Below are 24,479 nucleotides of genomic sequence, written 5' to 3'. Positions count from 1 at the left end.
ACGACAAAACAGAACATTTTGGTGCATGCAAGTAGTTGATTTTTCCTCTTTTCCATTTAAATATGGAGGAAAAAAAGTTTTTCTATAATGTGTTTGTGTGTGTGTGTGTGTGTTTTTACCTTTTTAACATAACTTTTTTTTCTTATTGGGAGGTTGTGGCGGGGTGTATAGAACCTTGTAGGTCATAAGGAGGGCGCCGGCTCTATTCTGAGTGAGGCAGAGAGCAGTGGTGGCTTTGGGCAGAGACCTAACGTGGTCTGACTCAGGGATCACTCTGGACGCTCTGTTAGTATTAGACTTGGCTGGGGGGTTGGGAGGAGACCGTTAGTCTATGGGAGAGACAATGACAGTTGGACAGGGTGGGAATGTAGCTAAGAGTAAACCAAGTCAGGAAATATTTTAAAGGTGGAATTGGTGGGATTTGCTGATAGATAGGATTTGGGATGTGAAAGAAGCCTCAAGGTGACCCCAAGGTTTTTGGCCTGAGCACCAGGCAAGAGGGGGATGCAGTTCATGGAAAAGGAAAAGGCTGGGATGGGAGCAGGCTTAGGGGCAGAAACAGCTGGTTCTGTTTTGGACATACTGATTTCGGGGGTGCCTACACTCTACGTAGAAATGGCCTTAGGTATGCAAATGAGGAGTTTGGGGGAAGGGTCTAGGCTGAGACACCTGTGGGTGTTACCCAGGTAGAGACCGTATTTTAGGACCACCTGAGGAGGGAGTAGACAGCACATACGAACAAGGTTTGAGGTTTGGTGCTTAAAGGTTGGAGAGAGGAGGAACAAGCAGGACTATCCAGGGAGATGAGAGGAGACCAGGCGGGAGTGAGGATCCCAGGTGAGGATGTGTTTTAAGAAGGAGGAATGGCGAGCCCTGTGAACCGAACGAGGAAGGTGTCTACCCAGAGTGACGGTCACGTGAAGCCCCAGAGGAGCCTGGCTTTCTGGTTGCGCAGTCGTCCTTGGTGATGAAGGTCCTCCTCAGTGATGAAGGTCATCATCGTCGTCGGTGCTGCCTCTGCCGCTCCCCATGCTTCCTTCCAGCAGCCTGGTCAAGGCTGACTCACCCTGAACTTGAACTTGAGGGCCAGGTTGCAGCCTAGAATCTCCGTCACTTTGTCTGTTTCTGCTCGTAGGGCTCATTTGCGCCGTCTCGTTCAGGTTCTTCAGTCTAGACTGTCTTAGGACCGGGGTGGGTGTCCTCTGGGAAGCTGACCTGGCGACAGCTGTTCTTAGCTCAGCCCAGAGAGCAAGCCGGTCACGGGGAGTGACCCGGGGTAGCCAAGACAACCTCTTGGGGTGGGGGCCAGGCCGGGAGGCCTGGTTTTAGTACAAATGTATCCATACTATATTATATTATATTTTAATTCCTTTTGAGAACTGGGTGAGCCATGGCGATACTGGAATGGCTGAGTTATGCACTCCACAGGGGAGAGATGCAGGTGGGAACATGCAGGCTCTGGCTTCAAACAGACTGTCCACTGACTGATGGCACAAGGCATGGAGCCACTGCTCATCAGCTGAGGCGATGGTGTTAATGGCCGTGTGACATTGCTGTAAGACTGGAGGTCATATATAGAAACTGCACAGAATGTCGTGGCTGATCCTTGTAGATGCCCAGTAGGTTATAGTTATTAATAAAACATATTAAACATAATATAAAATCATACAGACAATTTCAACAAGCGTAGCAGACGGCTCTTTGCATCATGAGCTATCTCATAATTTGCGGGGAGATTATCTCATAATTTGGAGTACGTGGACCAGGTCATCTTTTCCACGCTGTCCTGATGCCCTTGTGATGGAAGGTGACCTGGGAAGCCAGAGGAAGCAGCAGGTGCCAAGGCCCTCGCTTCAGCAGGAAAGGGGGACGTGTTCGGGATGTAGGCGTGTCTCCTGTTCCCACCCTTTAGACCAGATAATATGACTGTGCCTGGGAAGTGGCTGCCGGAGGGGGCCTGGCAGTTCTCTACTCTCCCCATCCTGGTCACCGTGACCTGTTTTCAGGTATACCGTCAGCTCTCAGGCACTCAAAAAAGCTACCTTGGCTTGTTCTATACATGGTCTATTTCTGACTCATATGGCCCTCGAGTTAAATGGCTTGGTTCAAAGGATTCTGGAGAAGTCAGCCTGTTAAGGTAGAGTTTGCGATTTCCCACCCCTGTGCCTTCCTGCTGGGCCAGCTGCTTGAAATGCCTTTTCTTAGCTCCTGCGCCTGGAAGAAAGGCCAGGCACTCAGCCCTGTCCCCATCCCAGCCCCAGGTCAGGGGCTGCTTTCCCTTGTCCCCAGTGGAGTGGCTCGTTTGTGTCGGCCTCTCGCGTGTTCCCTGTGCCCTGAGTGCCCTGTTATGGCCGCTGCTCCCCTGGCCGGCCTCTCTGGGAGGGCAGGACAGGGACACTTGTTACAGCTCTGTCTCCACGCCCAGCACGACGCCTGCTCCATGAACACTGAGTCGTGAAGGTGGCTGAGTCCTGCTCTGGACGTGAAGGGTGGTTGAGTGTCCCCGCCAGCTTCTCACTTCAGATGACGGGGAGAAGGGAGGCAGATAATCCTCCAGCGGGTCCCCTGCCAGGTCACTTGGAGGGTGTTTTGAATGGCATCTGAGTATTCTTAGCCGTCTTCCTTCATGCTGTTAGTAGAGTTTTCTTCCCAGTGTAGGCTTTCATGGCTCCCAAGGAGCCAACACAGACCGACATGGGATTAGCATTTTGCAGTAGATAATCCGTGAGTAGGTCACGGAGAGCTGTCTGTCATCAGGATATCTGAGTTATCCACTTTAGACATTGTCGCTTGGGAACCTCAGCTCAGGGGCAGGAAGAAATCTTGGAAAATTAAATTAACCTCATTGTCTTAAATCATATTTACATAGTTTATCTTTGCCCCATTACCGTATGTACCATGTAGCTTCTTACCTTGAAATTTATTAAAGGCTTTCTTCTTGTAGGCGTAGGTATGTGCATGAAATCTCTGCATGTTGTAAGACTGTTTTACAGTAATGCCTGTAATAAAGACTTATAAACACCAGTTCTTAATTCGTCTTAAAATTTTGCCCACTCGACATCCTTTTTCCTAGAAACAAGATACCGGTCAAGTTCTCCTGGATATGGCGTACAATCACTTGGGTGTGACCGAGAAGGAGTATTTTGGTTTGCAGCATGGTGATGACTCAGTGGACTCTCCTGTGAGTACCCTCCCTTGAAGACGTGCCGGGCTCCTGCAAGGTTTGGTTTTATATCTTATGTTTTCTCACCCAACAGAGATGGCTTGAAGCAAGCAAACCCATCAGGAAGCAGTTAAAAGGTGGGTGTGACCTTCCCGTCGCTAGGTGTTAGTGTACCGCGGCCCATTTCTCTCCTCCCGCCCTCAGCGTACCGTAGCAGCTGGTACCTGGATTCCAGGTGGTCCGGGAGACGTGAGTAATCTGACTTCTCCCTGTCTGACTTCTGAGTTAGCAGAGATGCTTCCAGATCAGTCCCCAAGCAAGGGTCCTCAGCCAGCTGTGGCCAAGAAAGGGAAAGGGGAGAGAAGGCAGCTGAGAGCCAAGAAGCCCCCAGTTCTTTTTACAGGGAAGAAAGGGAAAGAAGCATGGCCTTGTTTATTAGCCTAGTGTGAGAGCCAGGATGGGAGAGAGACACACACACGCGCCTAGTGCAGAGCTCCATTCTCTGGAAGCTAAGGCGTAGGTAGGTAATGTCACAAGTAGACATGTGAGTGTATCCCAGTGCTGCAGGTTAACTCCCAGTTAGGTGGGCTTTCGAACTACACCTCACCTCCACCCTCCACCTGATTTTCCAGCATCACACTCTGTTCCCCTTCATGCACCTTATGCCCCAAACCTGGCTGAATGTAGGGCCACACATAGCCTCTGTGCCTTCCCTCGGTCTGTTCCCTCTGTTGGGAACGCTTTTCCCTCCCACTTCCCTGTAGCCAAATCTTGCCATTCGTCAAAGCCCCTCAGATCCCATTTCTCTAATAGAAGCCCTGACTCCCTCTCCCCTCCCTTGCATTCGTCACTGTCTGCTTTGAGCCTCAGAGCACTCTGTTCTTCACCTTATAGTTAGTTGTTTTTATCTTCCTTGCAAACCTGCGAGCTCTTTGAAGTCAGAGCTCCTGTCGCGTCCTCTCTGCATCCCTCTTGGTGGCGCCATACAGGAGATGGCCAGGGGATGGTTGAGGGGTGAAGGCAGGTGGATCTGTACGTACAAGTGCGCACACCCATGATGCCACATTCCCCACCTGCCCCTCCCCGAGGTGGGAAGGAGTGGAGACGGAGTAGAGATCGGGAGACCTGGCTCTGATCCCATAGCTTCTCTCACTGGAGCAAGGGCCTCGGTGCTCTTTCCCCCGTGAGTGGTGTCCTTAGCATTCAGAAGTACCTCAGGGTGCCACAGAGCCGCATACCTGCCCCCGTTTGAATTCACACCCAGGCATGGACAGGTGTTGTCATTCTTCCCCTCACTAACTCACTCTTTCAGCAGACATGTCCCAGGCTCGCACTCTGGCATGGCACTGGGCTTCACTCGGGGAAGTGAAGATCCAAATCAGATTTGGACCCTGCCCTCAAGGAGCTCACAGCCAAGTGTGGGGACATAGACAAGGGGAAAGACAGTCCTGGGATAGTCCTGAGCACATGACAGGGTGCTCTGGGTGACAGAGGAGGACAAGAAAGGTGAGAGGCATGCCATGGCTGCAGAAATGACAACTTAGAGTTGGGGGAGGGAAGGGGAGCCAAAAGGGCATCCCAAGGCAGTCCGAGGACTTAACTATCCCCTGATGGAGAGGTAGTCAGCCTGCTACCAGAGTTAGAGAACCACCACTGGTACCCAGGCCTCTGGACAGAGGTACACACATAGGTGCACACACACTATTAGAATCTTTGATTCAGGCCGGAGGCAAAGACGGAAGGTGCCACTGAGAAGCAGGGTGGGCGGAGCTCAGAGTGAACAGGTAGAGATGAGTGAGGGGAGCAGGGTGGAGAAGACTGAGTTTCAGAGAGCAGGAAGGTGCTGAGCATGGGCTAGGCTAGAAAGGGCCAGTGATTATTTCCTGAGTAATGGAGAGGGGTGAAATTGACATGAAGAAGAGCATGGGGTCTCGGTAGCACAGTCTGATCTCCTGATGCCACATCCAGTGAGGGGAGTGGGCTCATTCTGTCCTTACACATGAGTTGACTCTTGGTGTTGTTGCAGAAAGCCATACTTGCGTGTATTAGCTGTGTGATGTCTGCTAGTCTATTAGTCATTTTTAGAATTCACTTTGCATTAAAAGTACGAATTATTTTCCAGGATAAAAATAATTTTGAAATGTGGCACTGCACAACCAAAAAAACTCAGTGCCACAGTCCTGGTGTTGTCATCGGCTGTGTGTCCTAGGACAAGTCACCTACATCTCTGAGACTGTTGGCTTATCTGTTAAACAGTGCGACTGACAGCACTCTAGCCTACGCCCAGTCATGGTGATGTTTAAATTCAAGAATGTGTATGAAAATGTTTGAAAAGTATGAAATCATTATATATGTGAGAGATTATTTCTTTGTGAGTTTTGTATAGCCTGACTTGATGATTTAAAAAAAATTCCTAATGCAAATAAATGGAGTGCATTGTTTAAACACATCCCTAAGTTAAACATGGAATAGGAAGTAGATAATGCCTCATTTTATGCTGATGTTGCAAAAATATCTTATTTCTCGTAGTCTTGGAGATTTCTAAATTAATTTAATTAACTTATGCACTCCTTTTTTGAAATTAGTCCTTTTATTGATGGAAAAAGCTGTGGTCTAGTGAAAAATGCATTACTTTTGGGAGAGTAGCCACTTACATACATTTGACTTTTTTAAAGGGAAAATTTAATTTGTTTTTGAAAAATGTTGTAGGTGGTTTCCCCTGTACCCTGCATTTTCGAGTAAGATTTTTTATACCTGATCCCAACACACTGCAGCAAGAACAAACCAGGTAATAACTTTTTTTTTAAGTTTTCTATTTAGTATATAAAAATGAGTAACCACTAAAAATGTACTCTTTATTTTATCGCTGTGGCCAAATACTTCATTTGGGTGTAGCTGCACCAACAATGAAAGATCCCAGGAAAAGGGGGGGAGGTGGGTGCACATGTTGAAATTGTAATCGGCGAATCAGTTTTCAGGCTTGGGCCTGCGACTCTCCCTTCCAGGCTTGGCGCTGTTCCCGGCACACTCCCATCTACCGCCTCCCACCCGCCCCACCGTCCATCCGGCCTCTCCAGCCTGTTGAGCACCTGTGTTCAGAGAATGGAGTTCTTTTCTGCTCATGCAGGCAGGGAGTTTGTGAAACAGTCATCTACCGATCACACGGCACAGTGTCCCTGAAGGGCTAGGGTTGAGCTGAACTGAGAACTTTGTATCAGATCCCCAGTCGGTAGGAGCTGAACGGAGAGTGGGCTGGGCCAGCTCCTGGCCTCTGAGAATCATGAGTCGGTGATGCAGGCGGTCTGTGAAGCGGATAAGGGAGCAAGCACTGCCATCCCGGTTTACCCCTCCGGGCTTGGCCTGGGTCCTGGCCCTGCTGGTGTCCCAGCACGTGGATTTTATGGGTGGGGACCCGTGTTTGGACGGAGGGGCAGGCACAGGAAAGTTGTTGCCGTTCCAACATGGACTCTGTTTTTTTCCTTTTTGTTTTTAAAGGGTAATCACATCACATTATAATTTTTAGTATGTTTAAAGGCCAAATATCAGTCTGTTACTGTTTTGTTTTCTTTGTAGACCTCTTCCCTGTGATTTGACTTGTGTTTACCATTAAGTTAAATTTTAAGCCTGCATTAGATGTCCCGCAGGAGTCATTGGGTAACCATGGGGAGTACACGTGGTCCTTGGAGTTTTCCGCATCACAGCTCTTTACGCTGGTGGACTCGGGTAGTGTAGGGAGGCTCAACCCAGCAGGTCGGTTCATAAGCCAGTGGACGCAAAGTGGTGACATGATCTATGAGAATATGTTTGAAATGACCCTACCAGAATTTCCCCAGACTATCACTGAATATCAGATTCAAGATTGTTCAAGAGATGCTTTAAAAAAAGGGATACTTTAAAAAAAAGTGTGTATATATATATATACATATATATATATATATAGTTTTAGTTAGTGGGGCTATTTTTATCACAACCACATATAATATATTTTGCTTTCTGATGCATTACACAGATGTGTGCGTGTGTGTGTGTGTGTATATGTGTATGTATATATATATAAGTTGCTGAAGCAGACAGTTCATAAAACAATACTAAGCACAAAGCATTCTTAAGTTTTCTGTTTCCTTCTTCTAAATGCCAGTTGTGGCTCATTAAATTGATTTTACTACCAACAGAAGGGTTCCTACCCCAAGTGTGAACTGCGCTGCCTAAACTAGTGATTGTCACCCGTCGCCCCATCTCCTCCCTGAGATGCTGAGATCCCCAGCGTACCTGAGTGAAGGGGTCGCTGGCGCCAGCCTAATGCAGGAGCCCCTCTCCAGTGCCCCGTGGTCGCTGGGCTCCTCTTCCGTACCCCACAGGAAAGAATCTTCCTGCTGAGCCTTCCTGTCATTTGAGGGACAGCTGAGGAAATACAGGAAGTTCAGGATGGAGCGACGCCTCGGAGAAATGAAGGCTGCTTTTCAGATCTTCAAAGTGCTGTCATGGGAAAGGGAGAATTAGATGTGCTTGTTGGTAGAATTACAGCCGGTGGGTGGCGGCTACAGAGAGGCAGATTTGACTCAAGAGGAGTAGCAGACTAGGTTTTGTTCCTACCTAAGTCCCAGGCAAAATTCACTTTGTCTGGGTCCCTCCTTAAAGTCACTGGTTCTGGACTGACTCCCGACCCCACCACCCCACCTCCCATCTTAAGATGGGTGGTACCCTGAGTGTGGAGCAGATTGTAGTTGTCACTTCCTGGAACGTGGGCACCCGATTTGCCTTAAGACAGCCGGAGCCATGGCAACACCCACCCCTGTGCTGGTCCAGAGCTGGGGAACAGCCAGGCCTGCAGATCTTCTTCCTAGGCGGGGCCAGGCTTCCACCATTAATTCAAGAAAATATTAATTTTGTTTTGATTCTACTTAAAGAGTTTTACTTGTATTCCTGGCACACAGTATCTTTTTTTAAATTGAGGTAGAGTTTATGTACGATATTACGCATAATGTCTTTTTGAGGCCCCAGCTCTGTCGCCAATTCAAACGTTAAGTTCCCCTTTAAAGAAATTTAGCTCTCAAGGATCAAAGAAGGAGTAGAGAGGTAGTATTTGTTGTTTTATGTTTGTTTGATGAGGATCTAGGCAGGGAGGCATTCGTCGCTCTCTTTCTGAAGTTGAGGTCATGGATGGGGTTATACTGCAGGAATGTTGACTACATTTCTGAGGTCAGGCACACCGAGCATCTCTCCTTAACGACTTCCTTTATTCTAGTTGCTAAATGTCTCCTTGACCGCGAGCCTCCACGTCTGCTGTTTCTGATAAATGTAGACTATTCTAAACAGACTGGTAAGCACTGGCGGTCTCAAGGCTCCTTCCAGGTTCCTTGGAGGTCTCCTGAGTTTGGGCATCATTCCACTGTTCCGACCTCTTTGTAGATGATGTCCTGGAGGTGACTCAGAATTGTTGCTGACTATGTGACAAGGTAGCGTTTGCTGAGCGGCGGTCTCCAGGTTCACGGTCTCCTTTACGTCCTGAGGAAGACATACTGATTAGCTGGGCTCATCAGGGAGCGTCCAGATTTACCGCTGGATTGTCTGTAATTCTCTCCCTGCTCTTCTTTCTCTCGGAAGCATTACAGGATGAGAGAACACTTAATTCCGGCCAAATGTCAGCTTGGATAAACATAGAAGCAGACTAGGAAGGACTGAGTGTGTTCTCCTAGGTGGGAAAGATAGAGATTCCAACATGGAATAAGCACGAATCAGCAAATGTACATCCCCCTGGTGTTCAGCACGTCAAGAGTAGTTGGCGATAATTGTAGTCAAAGTAATATCAGAGTTAGGAGATTGATCCTAAACTTTTTAGTCTTTAAATGCATGAGAAATTGGTAGCATAGTCAGATTTTTTTTTCGCAGCAGGAGTGTCCAGGTTAAAGTAAGACATAACTGACCCCATAAAACCTATCTGAGCATCTGTGTCCTCATCAGTAAAAACCAGAAGTAGTGGTCCCCACCTTACAGAGTTACTGTGAGGTTGAAATGAACTGAGAAGTGATGAAGTACCACACACAGCCCAGAACTGTGCAAACAGGGGATTGTAACCCCCTGTGAAGCATTCACATCTCAAAACACAGGTGCCTCAACCTTTAAACATGGAAATTAGAAGGAATAATGAGACTGATTTGTCTAAACTGCCAAAATTCTCTCTCTCCTGCCCCTGAACACTTCTGCTGCGTCTGTGTTATATTTCAAGAAGTTTCCCTTTTGTCATCTTGGCCAGACACTGGAATGTCTATCCCATGTGAATCCGGGTTTTAAAAAAGTGGGAGCCAGCAGCCAAGTGTCACATGGATGCCGTGTCCCTAAATATAATGCTCTCTGGGGCCCTTCCCGACCTGCACAGCGCTGTTGGTGCCTTCTGATCCCTGCGCCCTGGACCGAGGGTCCTGTGACTTACCAGGAACTTACCAAGTTCTACCCACAAATCAAGTCCCGGGTTTTGAAGCGACGTGGCTGGAGCTCACAGCCAGGCGCAGAATTCAGCTTGGAGGCCTGGCCGCCCGTGGTGGACTGAGGTTGATGCTTTTGCTTGGGCACCCAGAGTTCCTGGGGCACAGGAGAAAGCCCAGCTGGGTGTTTGCAGCCCAGCCAAGGAGGCGTCTTCATAGACCCTCCTCCTCTCAGGAACTTCACACAGAGGGAACGTGGGTGCACAAATGCCGTGTTGAGAACAGCAGCCCCTTGGTGTGCGGGGGCCGCCTGTGGGTCCCAGTGCTCTCGGATGCCCCGAGTTTGAGTGGGAAAGTCCAGGAGGGTCGTGCTCACGGGCAGCGGCACCAGCCGATCGGACGTCAGTGGGCTGCTCTCTGCCCGGCCATCCATCCCTAGGATGGCGTGTGCTGGTGGGAGGCCGCCTAGAAATCGCCCCCACCCATCAGCAGCCACACCAGCGAGTGTTCCTGAACGGGGCCGCTTTGCAGTGTGCAAAACCAAGTGTCACGTCTGACACTTTAGGCAGAGATGTGTGTTTTGTTTTTCAAATGTGCAGGTCTTGTCCTTGACTCATCCCTTTTTTTTTTTTTTTGCTTATTTCAATTTGAGTATTATGAATTAATGAAAACAATTATTTCCTAGGCATCTGTATTTCTTACAACTGAAGATGGATATTTGTGAAGGAAGGTAATGAGAATTTTGCGTTCTTCTTTTCCTGTCACTTGCCCCAGACTACTCAAATTCCTGGTTTTAATCTAATGAGCGTGCATTTCTGGTAACAGTATTCAATGTAAACAACGAATGGATGTTGAAAGCAGAATCCTGCGTGACATTTTGCCTGGGACATCTGTTTCTAGCCCGGTCTTGATTTAGAGAAGCTGAGGATTGATAAAGGTCGCTTTTCGTTGTTCTAGTTTTATTACAAAAGGTACAGTTATCTTTTCTGGTAAAGACCTGAGAAACTTTAAAGGGAGGGAGGGAGAGACCTAGAATGTAAAACGAGTTTTGTCCAGGAAGGCAAGTCAGGCCCGATTTAGGTCCCCTCCGAGCCCCATGGTACCTAGAGGAGACGCCTGTTCTCCCCGGGAGACTTTGCTCGGAGCAGGAGCATCTGCCCGCGGTTCAGCATGTCTTGTGCATCAGGACCGTCTCCGTGGCTGCAGAGTGTCTGAGCAGCTCAGGGAGGGAGGGCGGGCAGATTCCAGGTCAGAGATCCTGAGCCACCTCCTCCAGATCCGGAGTTTTCTTTGACTTGTGGGAGACACTGCAACAGGTAAACGGGTGGGAACAGCCACACCTTGCTCCTACTCTTCCCTCCTCTTTCCTTTTACTGAGGAGGGTCTCAGAAGCCTCCACTGTGCTTCTGCGAGGGAGCTTGTGGTCTGGCTGGGGAGATGAGACAGGAACCCATGAAGCAGCTGGGACCAGCAGGGGCAGAAGCCCCAGCAACAGGGACACCAGCCTAGATTTCACTGAAGCCCATCTTGGTGGGAAAGTACACGTTGATGTTTGCTCTCCCCATGGGCTCTCTTGAGTCTCCCGATGATTAAGATGGCGAGACCCCCTAATCGTATCTCCAGACCTGGGGAGAGCATTGAGAAGTTCCAGCCAGAGCACGTGGTTACCTGAGGAAAGATGGGGGCCCCTCAGATAGGGAAGGCTGCCCTCATGTTCATGTGCAGCTTCAGGACCAACCCGCAGCACGGCAGACCAGAAAGGGAAGCCTGGTGAGACAAGCAGATTAGTCAGAGAGGTGGCAGTGGGGGGTGGGGGTGACATATCTCGGGAACTTCATGGGCTGCCATGGAAACTGCAGGCTTTTTCCACTTCCCACAGGGTTGCTGGAAAGAATGTTTTTAAAATCTGTGTCCCCCCCACCCCCACCCTGCAAGCCCTCACTCTGCTGCTTCTCTTCAGCCCTTTCCCCAAGCATTCCTCCGCCCAGCAGTGCTCCCTGCCCCGGATCTGCTGGCCGAGCTCCTAGGCAGACCGTGAAATCCGTGTTTGAATGCAGAGAACAGAGATGATTCGGAATACGACAGAGACAGAGACGGAGTCATTGGCTGAAGCAGGGTGCTGGGGAGGGCAGTGAGCTTAAGAGGGAAGACGGAGAACAAGTCCAACCCTGGGTTCATGGATTTCTGGTGGGTGGCGGGGAAACTGAGAGGTGGACCGACCGTTCCCTCTAGACGGGAAGTTTCAGGAGGGCGACGAGGTCTAGGGACCTTCAGTCATTGTAACTAATTTAATTAAGTAATTTAGATCTGAGAGGAGTTTCAAAATTCAGAATACTTTTCTGTTTATTCCTTCTAAGAGGATGTCACCTTTCTAGAAAGTGGGTTACCAGAATCAGGGGGAGGGTAGAGCTCGGTGGTAGAGCACATCCTTAGCATGTACAAGGTCCGGGGTTCAACCCCCAGCACCTCCATTTAAATAAATAAACAAGCCTAAGTACCCCTCAAAATTAAAAAAAAAAAATCAGAATCAACAGAGCTCAGGGATTCAGTTAGAGAAGCCTCACGACTTGACCAGAAAGAGACAAAGGCTGCCTGCCCCTTGATCTAAGAGCACACTTTTCTCACTCCTCTTAGTGATGTGAGCCTGACCTTCCTTGAGCAGCCAAAACCCAGCCAACATTAGACCGTTAGCTTCACGGGATTTATATTCATCTGTATGATTTTAAACGTGGGAAAATTCTTAATTTCAGAAACCCTTTCGTGTGTTAACATTTATCTTTACTGTTCGAGATTGAGTTGATACCATAAAATTCTTTGCTATTATTTGTGATGTTTTTAAATGGTTCATCCAAGAAAAAGACACACGTTACCCATGATCCATGAGTGTTTCAGGCTGCTGTGGGTGCTTGTGACTTTCCTAATATGTTCCTCTCCCAACAGGTTAACCTGCCCTCTTAACTCAGCGGTGGTTCTAGCCTCCTATGCAGTACAATGTAAGTCGCAAAGGATGGACAGGTTGTTCTGGCCGGTATGTTAAGAAACACACTGTCCTCTCCTGTTTGACTGAGTCCCTTCCCCGTCTCGCCCAGGAGTCCGGCTGGGCGGACATACCTCTGGTCGCCCGGCCTGGTCTGCTTTCATCCTCACACTCTTCTCCAGCTCAGGGATGTTGGTTTAGGGGAAGTGGGGTTTCCTCCCCGGGGACCCCATGAAACAGAAGATACCTGTTGCACATTACATTTTCCACAGCCTTTGCTCAGAACTGGATTCAACTTCTGTAACACATCCCAGTGGGGCAAATATTTCCACCAGTCACCTCTTTTAGACATGGGAGCTAAGACCCAGATAGGTTTAGGAATTTGCCAGAGATCATTCCTGCTCCTTGCTCAGTGCTACTCAGAAACACTGCTGAGATCTTAGGCATTTATTTTTAGTTTCAGTAGAGCGGTGGGTTATGTGTTGGCCTATAGCAGCACTGTCCAATAGAAATGTGGCAGGAGCTACGTATGTAATTTTAAGTTTCCTGGTAGCCATAGTAAAGTAAAATGAAATGGGTCATAATTAGCTAATGTATTTTATTTAGCTCAGCATATACAAAAGATTATTTTAATATGTAGTCCGTGTAAAAAAAAAAATAAGGTATTTGCCAAGTCTTTGAAAACCAGTCCAGAGTTTACACTTGAGTGCATCTCAGCTTGGACCAGCCACACTTCAAGTGCACATGTGGCTAGTGGCTGCCCTGTGGGATGGAAAGTCCAGATGGAATTTTCCATCGAGGTCTGTTTAAGCTGAAGTAGGAATCCTCTTACTCCATTAGCAAACATGACTGAGCACATATTCTGGGTCAGGCCTGTGGTAGATGGCGGGGTGAGTATGATGGAAGTGTGCAGAGCCAGATGGAAGGTGAGATAGCACTTTATCCTTAGTCAGCAGTGCACCAGCCTAGAACCCGTGCAGAGCTGCGGGTAGCTCAAGACTTAAGACGCCCCCCCACACCCTCCCGGGAGCCCCGGGCCCCCTTGGCTTGTTCCCCTCTTGGCTGACTGCCCAGAGGGGAGTTAAGACAGCAGGAAGGACCGACCTCGGCAGGCACTGGCTGAAATACTCACCCTACTTTGGTGTCAGAAGAGGCAAAGTAGCGAGAGAAGGCTGACAGGGACTCCTGAGGTGGCCTTAAGCCTGCCTGCTCCCCAGCAGCAAAGCCAGGCCTGGGAGAGGTGGGGGCAAGGTGGCCGAGTGATACCAGGAAGTGGGAGAGAGACCTTCAGCAGTGACCCCACTCATGAATGAGACAAGCCCCAGTGCTCGTCTCCCCGATATCCTGCCTCTCCTCCCCGCACCCCACGCCTACCCCCACCGAATGGGAGGCTCGGAAGAGGTGGCACAGACAGCGGCGAGCCTGGGCAGATCTGAAAGTTCTCCTCTCCTGTGAAACATCTGGAGCAGACCCAGCCATGTCGTGTCCCCGTGGGAAGTGGCACGGTCACCAGTCAACCTGGGTGGTCAGTGACCACTAGACCCCGTGGACTCTACCTCTGCCAGGCTGATCGCTGAGGGGACCGGGCTTTCCCGCATCACAGAGCGAGTTTGGTGCTCAGAGCTAGAGCTTCGGGTTTGAAAGGCAGGAGCGCATGAAAGGGCGTAGCTTTGGATGCACGCTCCGTTTAAAATTGGGTCTCCCTCTGCTTCTAGTGTGATAGTACCTCTCAGTCTCTGCTTTCTCACCTGTAAGATGGGAGTGATGCTGGTGATTGTGACACCTTGGAATATGACTACATGGTTCCAGTACCACCTGTGAAGGTGATAACTGGAAACGCTTTAGAGTTGGCCCATCACTGTTAACTGAGTCAGTGAGAACAAGGGCTGAAGCTGTGTTACCTGGGTCTTGGCTCTTCCACTTACCCCTACATGACCTTGAGCCTCTTCAGGCCTCAGCCTCATCTGTCAAGTGGGGATGATTACGGTATCTACTTCAGGGGGTTGCAGTGAAGATGAAATGTATTAATATACGTGAAGCTCTTAGAATAGTGCCTGGCACGTGGCAGGTGCTGTTTAACTCTATTCACTGTATTTTCCTGTCTGCCCAGAAGAACGCTGTCTAAAGAACAGCCTGTCATAAACAAATTACATAAGCAAATAAAAATCCTAAGCATCAGTGGTCAGGTTCCCTTCTGCAAAGGATTGACTGAAAGGATAGGGGCTAAAGAAAGTTATGAGCACCTAGAAAGTCCAAAATAGCTGCAGTGGAAATATTAGTATGACTGTCATGCTAATAATATCATAGGTTGTCAGGCAAGCAGTTCTAAGTACAATTTTCTTATTCCTCCACCCTCAATTGAATATATACATATACATATTTTACCATATTTCTGTGCATACATTTCTTTAAGATTAATTCTTGGATATGAAATTGCTGGATCAAAGAGTAAGCCTGAATTTTATGTGACACCCTTTGCCAGACTGTCCCAGAGGGGCATCAAATATGAAGACAAGCCCACCAGTGGTCAGGGAAGCCAACCAAAAGCACGTTTTCTTACTAGAAAAAAGTAAAGTGATCTGTGGGTAAAGAACGTGTACGGACTTGGTGGTGGAAGATCACTGGTGACCTGTCTATGAGGGTCAAAGAATGAAGTTTTTGAAAATACATGTTTGTCCTATAATGTTCTCTGAGCCTCTGCCACGTGCAGGTTCCACACCAGCCTCAGGTTGCACATGTAGAGCCCATTGCTCTCCACAAGAGGTCTCCAGCCTGGTAGGGAGGCAAATATGGACCAGCTAATGCTGGCAGAGAGGATGCACTCTTCTGGGTTTGGGGGCGGGTGGCGGGGGGGGGGGGGGTGCAACAGGGGGAGGTCAGTGTGGAAAAGCTTCCGAGGGACAATCCCTGAGAAGAGCCTCCAAAATCAAGTTGAAGTTGGATGAATAGCAAGTAAAGGGCTTTCCCAGCAGAATCGCTTGTCCGGCCATACATTTGAGTACCTGGGACATTCTCTGTCCTGCAAAATATAAAATATTAGCAGAATGCATGGAACTTACAAGACAAGGTGTTTCCCGCATAAGCATTTATTTCCTTTTCTGTCTGCTACAGTGAGCTTTCACGTGTATTGCTTCCCCACAGATAGAAAAGTGTGTTACTCTGGAGTTTAGGGCATGTGGTATATGATAAACAGATAAAAGCATATGGACTGTGGTCAGAGTCTAGGCTCCAAGTTACCAGCCTGAGCAACAGGGCAGGTCCCTTCCTTGAGTCTCAACTCCCTTATCTGTTTAATGGAGGTAAAAGCAATGTCTTTCACTGTGTTATCGAGAGCACCGAGTGGGATGAAGTCATTGGTCATTGAATTCAACGTGGAAACTGCCGTGTGTTTTGCAAATAGTTTCCGAAGACTGTTTAACTTTGTTTCCCCCTAGTGGTCAGTACAGGACATTGCATGGAGTAGCCGACTGATTCCAAGGGAAAACCAGTTCATTGGTCCTGTGTTAAGTTCAGACATTTGTCCGTGACTTGTAAAGAAAGAACCTTGCTGTTCATGTTTGCAGAAAGGCACAGGGATTGGGACTGTTAATATGATGGATGACCAAATCAAGATATACATCATTTGGACCAGGGACCAGCCTAGGAGTCCCTCTGTAAGGTCCCCCTTCCTCTTCCCTCTGCAGTTGCAGGTCCCCAAAGTGATTTCTTTGACAGCCCCAGCACCTGTCGTCTGATCTTCCAACTCCTGTAAGAATGTTCTGTCTTCCCAAGAACTCTGCCTTCAGCTGTGCCAGGCAGGGTCCAGATTCTTCAGCCCCACCCATTTCCATCCCATCCCCATGGCCTCTGAACATATCCTTGTTCCCTTTCTTCCACAATTCTCTGAACCCCAGGGAAGTAGGTCAAGATGCAGACAGTGAGCAGGTCATTATGACCTCTCTTCTGTCCACACCCATGGTTTACAGCAGGTTGGTCCAGCATTGTAACAACCTTGGGATTCTACAGAGAGAGCCTGCACAGTGCCTGGTGTGTAGGGCATGGCATTTTTCTGAGTGGCTTCTCTTAATTTTCTCTATCCAGGGGTATGAGTGCAAATGTTATGATGACCACAGAGTATGGAGCAGGTATGGGATTAGAATAGCACCTGGGTTCCAACAGGCTCCCCTTTCCTCCTAGTGTGGCCTTGGGGAGAGAGAATCCGGTTGGAGCCTGCATGACAGTGCTTGGGCGGTGCTGAGGGTTCAGATGATGAATGTGGACTCTGGAGCTAATGAGAAGCTCAGGTTCACGTGGTGGCAGAACTTCTCACAAGGGTATTTCCAGTTAGTGTTTTTCTTGTGATGCTGCAGATGCTGGTAAATACAGACCATACTGAAAAGGCGATTTCCCTCTCGTTCTGTCTTGATAGCTCATTTTAGGGACCATGATTCTTCCATTCATCATCCAGGCTATCTTTCTGATAGTCAGTTCATACCGGATCAGAGTGATGACTTTTTAACGAAGGTCGAATCGCTCCATGAGCAGCACAGGTGAGAGGTGGGACGGGTGACCTAATTTGGGAACTCAGGTCGGGTGCTGTCAGCCTTCATGTCCCCGTGTGTTTGATGTCTTCTCTTGCTTTTGCTCATGAATCCTCTTTCAAGATGTCGGGGGTCTGAACCTTTGAGCTCTGATGGTGGCAGATATATTTAGCCTAACTAGCATTTCTGCAAAGTGTGAAATCCACTGAGAGACTGGGGTGGGGGGTTGCTGTGTTCTTTTTCGGGATATTGTTGAAATCAGTTAATTCCTGAAGGAAATGCCCATTTTAAATCTTACTGCCAGGGGAGGGTATAGCTTAAATGGTAGAGTGCATGCTTAGCATGCATGACGTCCTGGGTTCAATCCCCAGTACCTCCTCCAAAAATAAAGACACAAATAAACCTAATTACTTCCCTCCCCACCTCAAAAAAAAAAAACCTGAATAAATAAATCTGACTGCCCCTGACCTTACCAGGCAAACCTGTCTGGGTTCAAAACTGCCCTCCTTCCAGAAAGGAGCACCAGCTTCCTTCAGCCGCCTTGGGCCAAGCCTCCACTCGCAACAAATTTGCCCAGTTTTGGCCTCTTCCCTTGCCTCCTTTTACTTAAAGCTGCAGTAGCTTTGCTCAGGCCAGGTCAAATAAGGGCCACCCTGCCTGAGAAGACCAGGTCTCAAGGGACCTCATATTCTTGGGGAGGCCGTAAAAACAAAGGCCCAAGCAGCTAATGTCCCTTCGAAAAGGCGCTGCCAATTCTCTCTCCCAGAATTGCTTCCCAGGCAGGAGCCAGCATCCTAAAATAGTACAGTGACATTGGGAAGTTTGAGGCCGCTGCTAAAAGGATAGATTAAAGCAGAAAGACCCAAAGAGCACATACTAATTTAGCGACTTGGAAAAAGTAGGGCAGAAATTCCAAAAGGTGACAGTCTTTGTCTCTGGAAATGGAGAACCCACTCAGCATGAGCTGTTGTGTAATAAAGAAACCAGAGGGCTCGGTGAAGTCATACTCAGTGGACAAGAAGAAAAACCTGGTGTCGTAAGACTTCAGGGGTTCAGCTGTTTAAGGTGAATAACATAAGGTATTTAATAACCTTATAGTGATGTGAGCAAATCTTTTAGATTTGTGTTAATTTTAAGAATTGGCGTTAACATTCTGTTTACTGGGTGAACTCTGCATCTTCTGTCTTCCTCGGTAGTGGGCTGAAGCAATCAGAAGCTGAATCTTGCTTTATCAACATAGCCCGGACCCTCGACTTCTATGGAGTGGAGCTGCATGGTGGTAGGGTATGTACCCTGTAGTTCAAAAGTTATTTTGATTTTGATTTCTGAAAGTTTGAAAGCTTCTTGGAAACTGTCTCTTTACCAGTATCATAAAAAACACCTTTTTTTCTTTTTAAAGATACTTGAAAAGTTTATAAAGTAATACTGAGTTTTTCTGGTTATTTTTATCCAGTGGATTTTGTCATGTTTGCCTTCACACTTGAAGACTTTTTTACTTTAGTAGGGGTCAGGAGGGTTAGAAAAAAGTAATTTTTATAAGACCATCTCATATTATGGTTAAAGAAACAAAAAACATAGAAATCCATTTCCTAAGTGACTTCTTTTTAAAACAGGTTTGTAACTCACATACCAAGCAATTAACATTTTTTTTAATTCTTTTTTTTTTTTTTTTGGCAGTGGGGAGGTAATTAGGTTTATTTATTTATTTGTTTGGTTTTTTTCAGTGGAGGTGCTGGGAACTGAACCCAGGACCTCGTGCATGCTAAGCATGTGCTCTACCACTTTAGCTATACCCTACCCCTACAAGTGACTCTTTAATGAACCAGGTTAATCTCAGTGCTGCTCAGATTAGAGCTAATTAGGTACTCAAATATGATAGTTTTTTTTAATCATGATGGTGTGAGTATGAAAATCAAATATTTAGAATTGGTTGTGACTTTTTAAATAAAAATGACTAACATCTATCAGCTACTGAGCAATTTCTATCTGCCAGATACAGTAGCTTATTTATTTCCCACTGGAATGCAGTGAGTTAAGTGTTGTCATTACCCCCATCTTACAGATGGAGAAACTGATACTCAGGGTCTTCTAAAGGTCACTCAGCACATAAGTAGTAGCTTCAGTACATGACCCCCGCACTGTCCAATTGACACTTGACCTTTACGTTTTCTACCTGTAATTGGCCCATGTCATATCCAAAGGAAGCAAATACTGGTTAAACACCTAGTATGTACCAGCCATTGTTTTAGATGCTTTCCTATGTGACCATAAGGTCTCATTTAAAGATTATAGCAACCTTGGAAATCAGTGTTCTAATCATCCCATTTTACAGAGAAAACGGAAGCTCAGAGAAGTTGAGTAATTAACCAAACTTGGCAACTATATAGTATTTTTGCAATTCATAGAAACGCTTTTATATCTTTTGTGTCACTTTGGTCCCATAACTGTGCAGTTACAGGATATGGGACAAGATTTGACATAGGTAATAAAGTAAGAAAAAGATACAGGATCTTACAAGACATCAGCATTGGTAGTTGACTGTTCATTTTATTCCATTTGCAAGTACCACTTTGTCCGGTAGAATGCTATGGAGCATTCATCTATTTCCTTATTCAATTTTTATTTTATTTTATTTTATTTTATTTTGCTTGCTAATTTTCTGTCCCACCTGCTTAATATTTCTGTATATTCTGATCCAAAGTATCATGTTTCAGTGCAACCCTGGCTTTCACCTTGCAAATTTAGTTTTGCTTTAAGCGTGTGATTTCTGCCCAATAGTGATTACTGACTGGACTTCCCACTGTATCAGCAGTGTTCTCTTGGTCCAGTTTCTCCAACTCCCCATGTTTGTATTGCTGTTCATTAAGTGATTTGTCACACTGTCTCTTAAGAGGCAAAAGGGATGAACATTTACTACATCTACCACATGCCAAGCCCTGTTCTACATTCTTTACGTGTAGTCTCTCATTTCAGCATGAGAAAACTCTTAGAGGTGGGTTCAATAATCCTTATTATACAAAAGGGACAACTGAGGCTTTAGCCCAAAGCAGCACAGCTAGTAAGTGGCAAACCTGAGGTTCACACTGAGTGATAGCTCTGCTCCTTCTTGAAAATCACGAATATCTGATTGGGTAAACCAGGATGGAGATGACTGAAGGGGAGGAACTGTTTTATTTTAAAAACGCTCATTACTTGTTCTCAAATGAGTTTAAAACACCTTGTCATCTCTGTGTCTTCCTTTTCTTATCTTCATTACCTACAGCAGTGCCTAGCACATAAGCTCTTAATAAATACTGACTGCATTGGATTTATAAGCTTTATTTGTTTCTTCATGGGGTTTAGAATCAGCCGTTCTATGCTTCATTTTAATAGCTAAAGCCTTTGCAGTGATGGGTGTTGAGATTTGTTTAAAGCTGTGTAGGGGACGGTCCTTTTCAGATTTTAGCATGGATTCTGATATTAATTGTTGACGATGGAAAGGCGAATGTTCAGTTCTGTGATTCCGTGGAGTGAATGAGCTTGCCTGGTAACTTTCTAAACCGGTGGAACCCAGATGTGGCCATCAGGCGATGTTCTTTCACTTGAGAAGAATTTGGTGCTGAGTACTTTTATCTTAAGTATCTGTTTAGAGGAGATTTTTGCCTTTTTTCTGTATTATTCTCCTGTTAGAGCTTACACGTAGCGCTATTTATAAAAGCGTGGGTGCTTGAGTTGGCAGAGGGCAGAAGCACGACAGTAACACGCTATGAATCTGAGATCTTCCTTTCTTACAGGATCTGCACAATTTAGAGCTAATGATTGGAATTGCTTCTGCGGGCATCGCTGTGTACCGAAAATATATTTGCACAAGTTTCTATCCTTGGTAAGTGCAAACTGGTTCTGATTATTTTCTGAATCATGCTTTAAAAATATGCTGAACAAAAGTAATGGTACCTCTAATTTTAAACTTTTATTTCTAAAGAAGGAACAGAGACTTTCTCCCAAGTTTTTACCTCTGACCTCTACAAGTGATCCAGATCCACTACTTGGGAAAATTAGTTTGGTTTTTATCAGCATCCCCTTCCCCATAGTTACCCTTGTGGTTTGGAATACTCTGTGGAAACGGGGATAAAACGGCACAAGACAGGTTTTAGAGTTAAAGAATCCTTCCTGGGCGGTACCTTACAGAATTCAGAGACCTTCCCCTGGGCAGGAGCTGCATTTTCAGTGCAATTTCTTAGTTGTTAATTGAAATTTTATCAAATGCCCGATTCTGGTCTAAAAACTTAGGGAATCCGACAGACTTGAGTCCTCACCAGTCTGAGAAAGGCAGTGCTCTCCCCACTGTTCTGAAGGCTTCCTGGTGGAGGACTTAAGAGCACAGGCTCAGCCCCCGGCTCCATGCATTCCTGGTTGAGTGATCTTGAGCATTTATGTGGTGGCTCCCAGCCTCAGTTTCCTCATCTGAAAACTGGGTATAATGATAACGTACCTTTCAGGACTGTTGCAAAGCTTAGCAGAGGGGCTGCTTGTAAATCCTTAAGTAGGGGGCCTGGTATATGTATATATATTTTTAAAGGCTCAGTTAATGGTGACTATACTTGCATTACTATGCAAACAATAGGGAGGCTACTTGACACGGGGCTATTAAGTTCCAAAGCAGCTGGGACGCGGAGCTGGTCTCTGTCCTCTTTCAGCTGCTCCACACTGCCCTCAGCTGTCTTCCCCGGGTGTGCACCAGCTCACGCAGAGCCGCGGTGTCACAAAGCAGCTGACAGCAAAGGGAGCAGGCTGCCCGTGGTCCTTGTTATTTAAGAGCTACATCATAATCCAGCGGCTCCTTATGAGATCCTCAGCTTCCAGCAGCTTTGTATGGGGTTTGGCTGAGGCGATGGGGTCACCATCATTTCCTTGCCAAAGCCAGCTCTAGGCAGCCAAGAGCCCCCAGTCATCGTGATCACGGACTAGAGGACACACATCGAGAGGCGTCGGCTGCACCCTGGCTGATCCCTGATGCGCTTTTCGTGTGTTGTGTTTTATTTTTTGCAGGGTGAACATTCTAAAAATCTCTTTCAAGAGGAAAAAATTCTTTATACATCAGCGGCGAAAACAGGTGAGTTAGACCTATGCTTGCCTTGCTTCTTGTGTTTTTCAGCCACTTCTGCTCTTAGCCCTTCAGCAGGTGAAGGAATTTGCTGCACCTATAACAGGGAAGAAAGGGCATGGCTCACAGTGGGCATCGGAGCCCAGAGGGCCCGGCAGTTCTCCGTGTACTTTACTCTGCTTATCTGGCTGGAGAAATAACTTGCTTTGGAGTCGGAGACATGGGGTTCAGATCCTGGCTCTTCCCCTCTCCAGCTGGGCGGGTAACTTCACCTCCCCTAGTCTGGGTTATCTCATTTACAGAAATGCAGCGATGCCCACTTCTCAGGGGATCCTGCGGATTAGATGAAACACCATTGGTCAGAGTACCTGGCAGAGCCCACCTCAGAGCAGCAGGAAAGGGCAGCAAGGTCAGTTCCTTCCCCTGATGTGTTTAAAATGCACGCTGGCCTTGTGCGTATGTGTCAGGAGGAATCCACAGCTCTCGGGTTACTCAGCTTGGCCTTCCACACGGGGAAGAGCAACTTAGCGGTCAGTGGACCCACAGCCCGTGCAGTGGAACAGCTGGAACTTGAACCCGGCCGTTAGGAATCAGAGAGGCCCAGTCTTTCCATGACACCGCGCTCTGTCTCGTTATGCTTGTGTGTTTTTGCTTACCGTCACTACCTCTGTTTCCCAGTTTTTCAAAGATAATATGTCCTTGAAATGGCTCCACATTGCAGTGAACTCTTAGAAACGAGAACACCAAAGCTCAGAGCAAACTAGGACTAGAAACTGGGTCTCCAGATCCCCAGATGCAAGACTCAGGCATCCATAAAAACACACAAGATGGTAATTTAACATAAGAACAGAAAACCTCAACTCAGGTAGGATGAAGGGAAGGCAAATAATCAAAATAATCATTAGGAATGAGAACTAGATTTAACCCTGCTTTGTTGGAAAGCCAATAGAGAAATCCAAGCATTGTAAGATTCCTGTTGTTTGATGAGTGAAAGATTATTTCTTCGGGGGAGAGATTTTTTCCAGAGCTAAATTTTAAAAGGATCATATCAGACAGCCCTTACCTGACTGCTCCAGATATATCCAACTTAGAACACAGGCACATGTGAAATGAAAGCATTCATGAGAGACCACAGATGATGAAGAGCAGGCTCTGGTCATCTCTGTTACCGCATTCGTGAAGATGGTTCACAAATGCCGCGCCTGAATGTCCCCATAGCCCTGGCTCGTGGCCTAAGGCATGTTGAAGCCAGTTTCCTGCTGTCTGCCGTATCCTACCCGAATACCACCGACGCGGGCATCAGATGCTTGAGACCTTGCTCCTGCATCTCTGCAGATGAAATCTCTGCTATGTTTTTCCTCCCAGACCGAATCCAGGGAACATATAGTGGCCTTCAACATGTTAAATTACCGATCTTGCAAAAACTTGTGGAAATCCTGTGTCGAGCACCATACGTTCTTTCAGGCAAAGAAGCTACTACCTCAGGAAAAGAATGTTCTGTCCCAGTACTGGACTCTGGGCTCTAGGAACCCCAAAAAGTGAGTATGCTTTATAGACAGTCTCCATGCTAAGCTGAGAGGAAAACATGTCCTGATCACCACTGGGGAGGGGACATCCTCCGGGGAAGGGACGGTTCGGTTCCCCACCCAGAGTCCCCCCGGGCAGTGGAGCCAGGGCTGCTGGCAGATCTCTGAACCGTGAGTGAGCGTCTCTCCGGAGGCGGCAGTGTCTCTTCCACACACACTCAGGTACTTCTCTTGTTCCTGTCATTCACTTCTGCCTCCTAACTCTGCAACACTCAGCTCCCGATCAGCCAGAATTACAGTGGCTCCCACACCACGTCACAGTCAGGGAGGCACATGGCAGTGTCACCTTGGTGCCGTTAAGACAGCCTCTCCCAGAGAACATTAATTCCATAAGATGCTCTGTAGTGGAGGTGGGGGTGTAGCCCAGCGGTAGAGTGTGTGCTTGGCACGCACGAAGTTCTGCGTTCAATCCCTAGTACCTCTGATAAAAAAAAAAAACTGTAATAATGAATGAACAGAAATAAAGATTTCCAGAGTCAAGTGACTTTGGCACGCAGGGCATACGACAGATACAAAATAGTAACAGTAATAATTACAGCTGGCAATTATGAGTCTTACCTGTACCATGCACATTCTTCATTATACTTAGTTCTTACAGCAACCCCATGTGTATTATTATCCGGAGGAATGATATTCAGAATATTCAACGACTAGTACGGTAAATGAAATCTATAAACTTTTAGATTAAAATTTATTCTCTAGATCACGCAGTTTATATTTTTGTGTAT

General features: G+C 47.0%; 1 protein-coding gene across 4 annotated transcripts in view; it reads left to right on the top strand.

Moving 5' to 3' along the window:
* The window catches only part of PTPN3 (protein tyrosine phosphatase non-receptor type 3), a 129,074-nt gene that overhangs the window by 66,340 nt on the left and 38,255 nt on the right, over nucleotides 1-24,479 (top strand). For 3 of the 4 annotated variants that reach the window (XM_006213371.4, XM_072959883.1, XM_072959882.1), the window contains 10 exons: nucleotides 3,074-3,181; nucleotides 3,258-3,300; nucleotides 5,873-5,951; nucleotides 10,271-10,315; nucleotides 12,526-12,578; nucleotides 16,971-17,091; nucleotides 18,279-18,366; nucleotides 20,856-20,944; nucleotides 22,111-22,174; nucleotides 23,531-23,703. In XM_006213371.4, coding sequence (XP_006213433.3) covers nucleotides 3,074-3,181; nucleotides 3,258-3,300; nucleotides 5,873-5,951; nucleotides 10,271-10,315; nucleotides 12,526-12,578; nucleotides 16,971-17,091; nucleotides 18,279-18,366; nucleotides 20,856-20,944; nucleotides 22,111-22,174; nucleotides 23,531-23,703 — 863 coding nt within the window. Of the gene's footprint in view, nucleotides 1-3,073; nucleotides 3,182-3,257; nucleotides 3,413-5,872; nucleotides 5,952-10,270; nucleotides 10,316-12,525; nucleotides 12,579-16,970; nucleotides 17,092-18,278; nucleotides 18,367-20,855; nucleotides 20,945-22,110; nucleotides 22,175-23,530; nucleotides 23,704-24,479 lie in introns of those variants that run through there. The other variant, XM_072959885.1, reaches the window with a different exon arrangement.

This window comes from Vicugna pacos, chromosome 4 (assembly GCF_048564905.1).
Source record: "Vicugna pacos chromosome 4, VicPac4, whole genome shotgun sequence".
In the NCBI taxonomy this organism is placed as follows: Eukaryota; Metazoa; Chordata; class Mammalia; order Artiodactyla; family Camelidae; genus Vicugna; species Vicugna pacos.
This window is presented reverse-complemented; position numbering and strand designations above follow the sequence as displayed.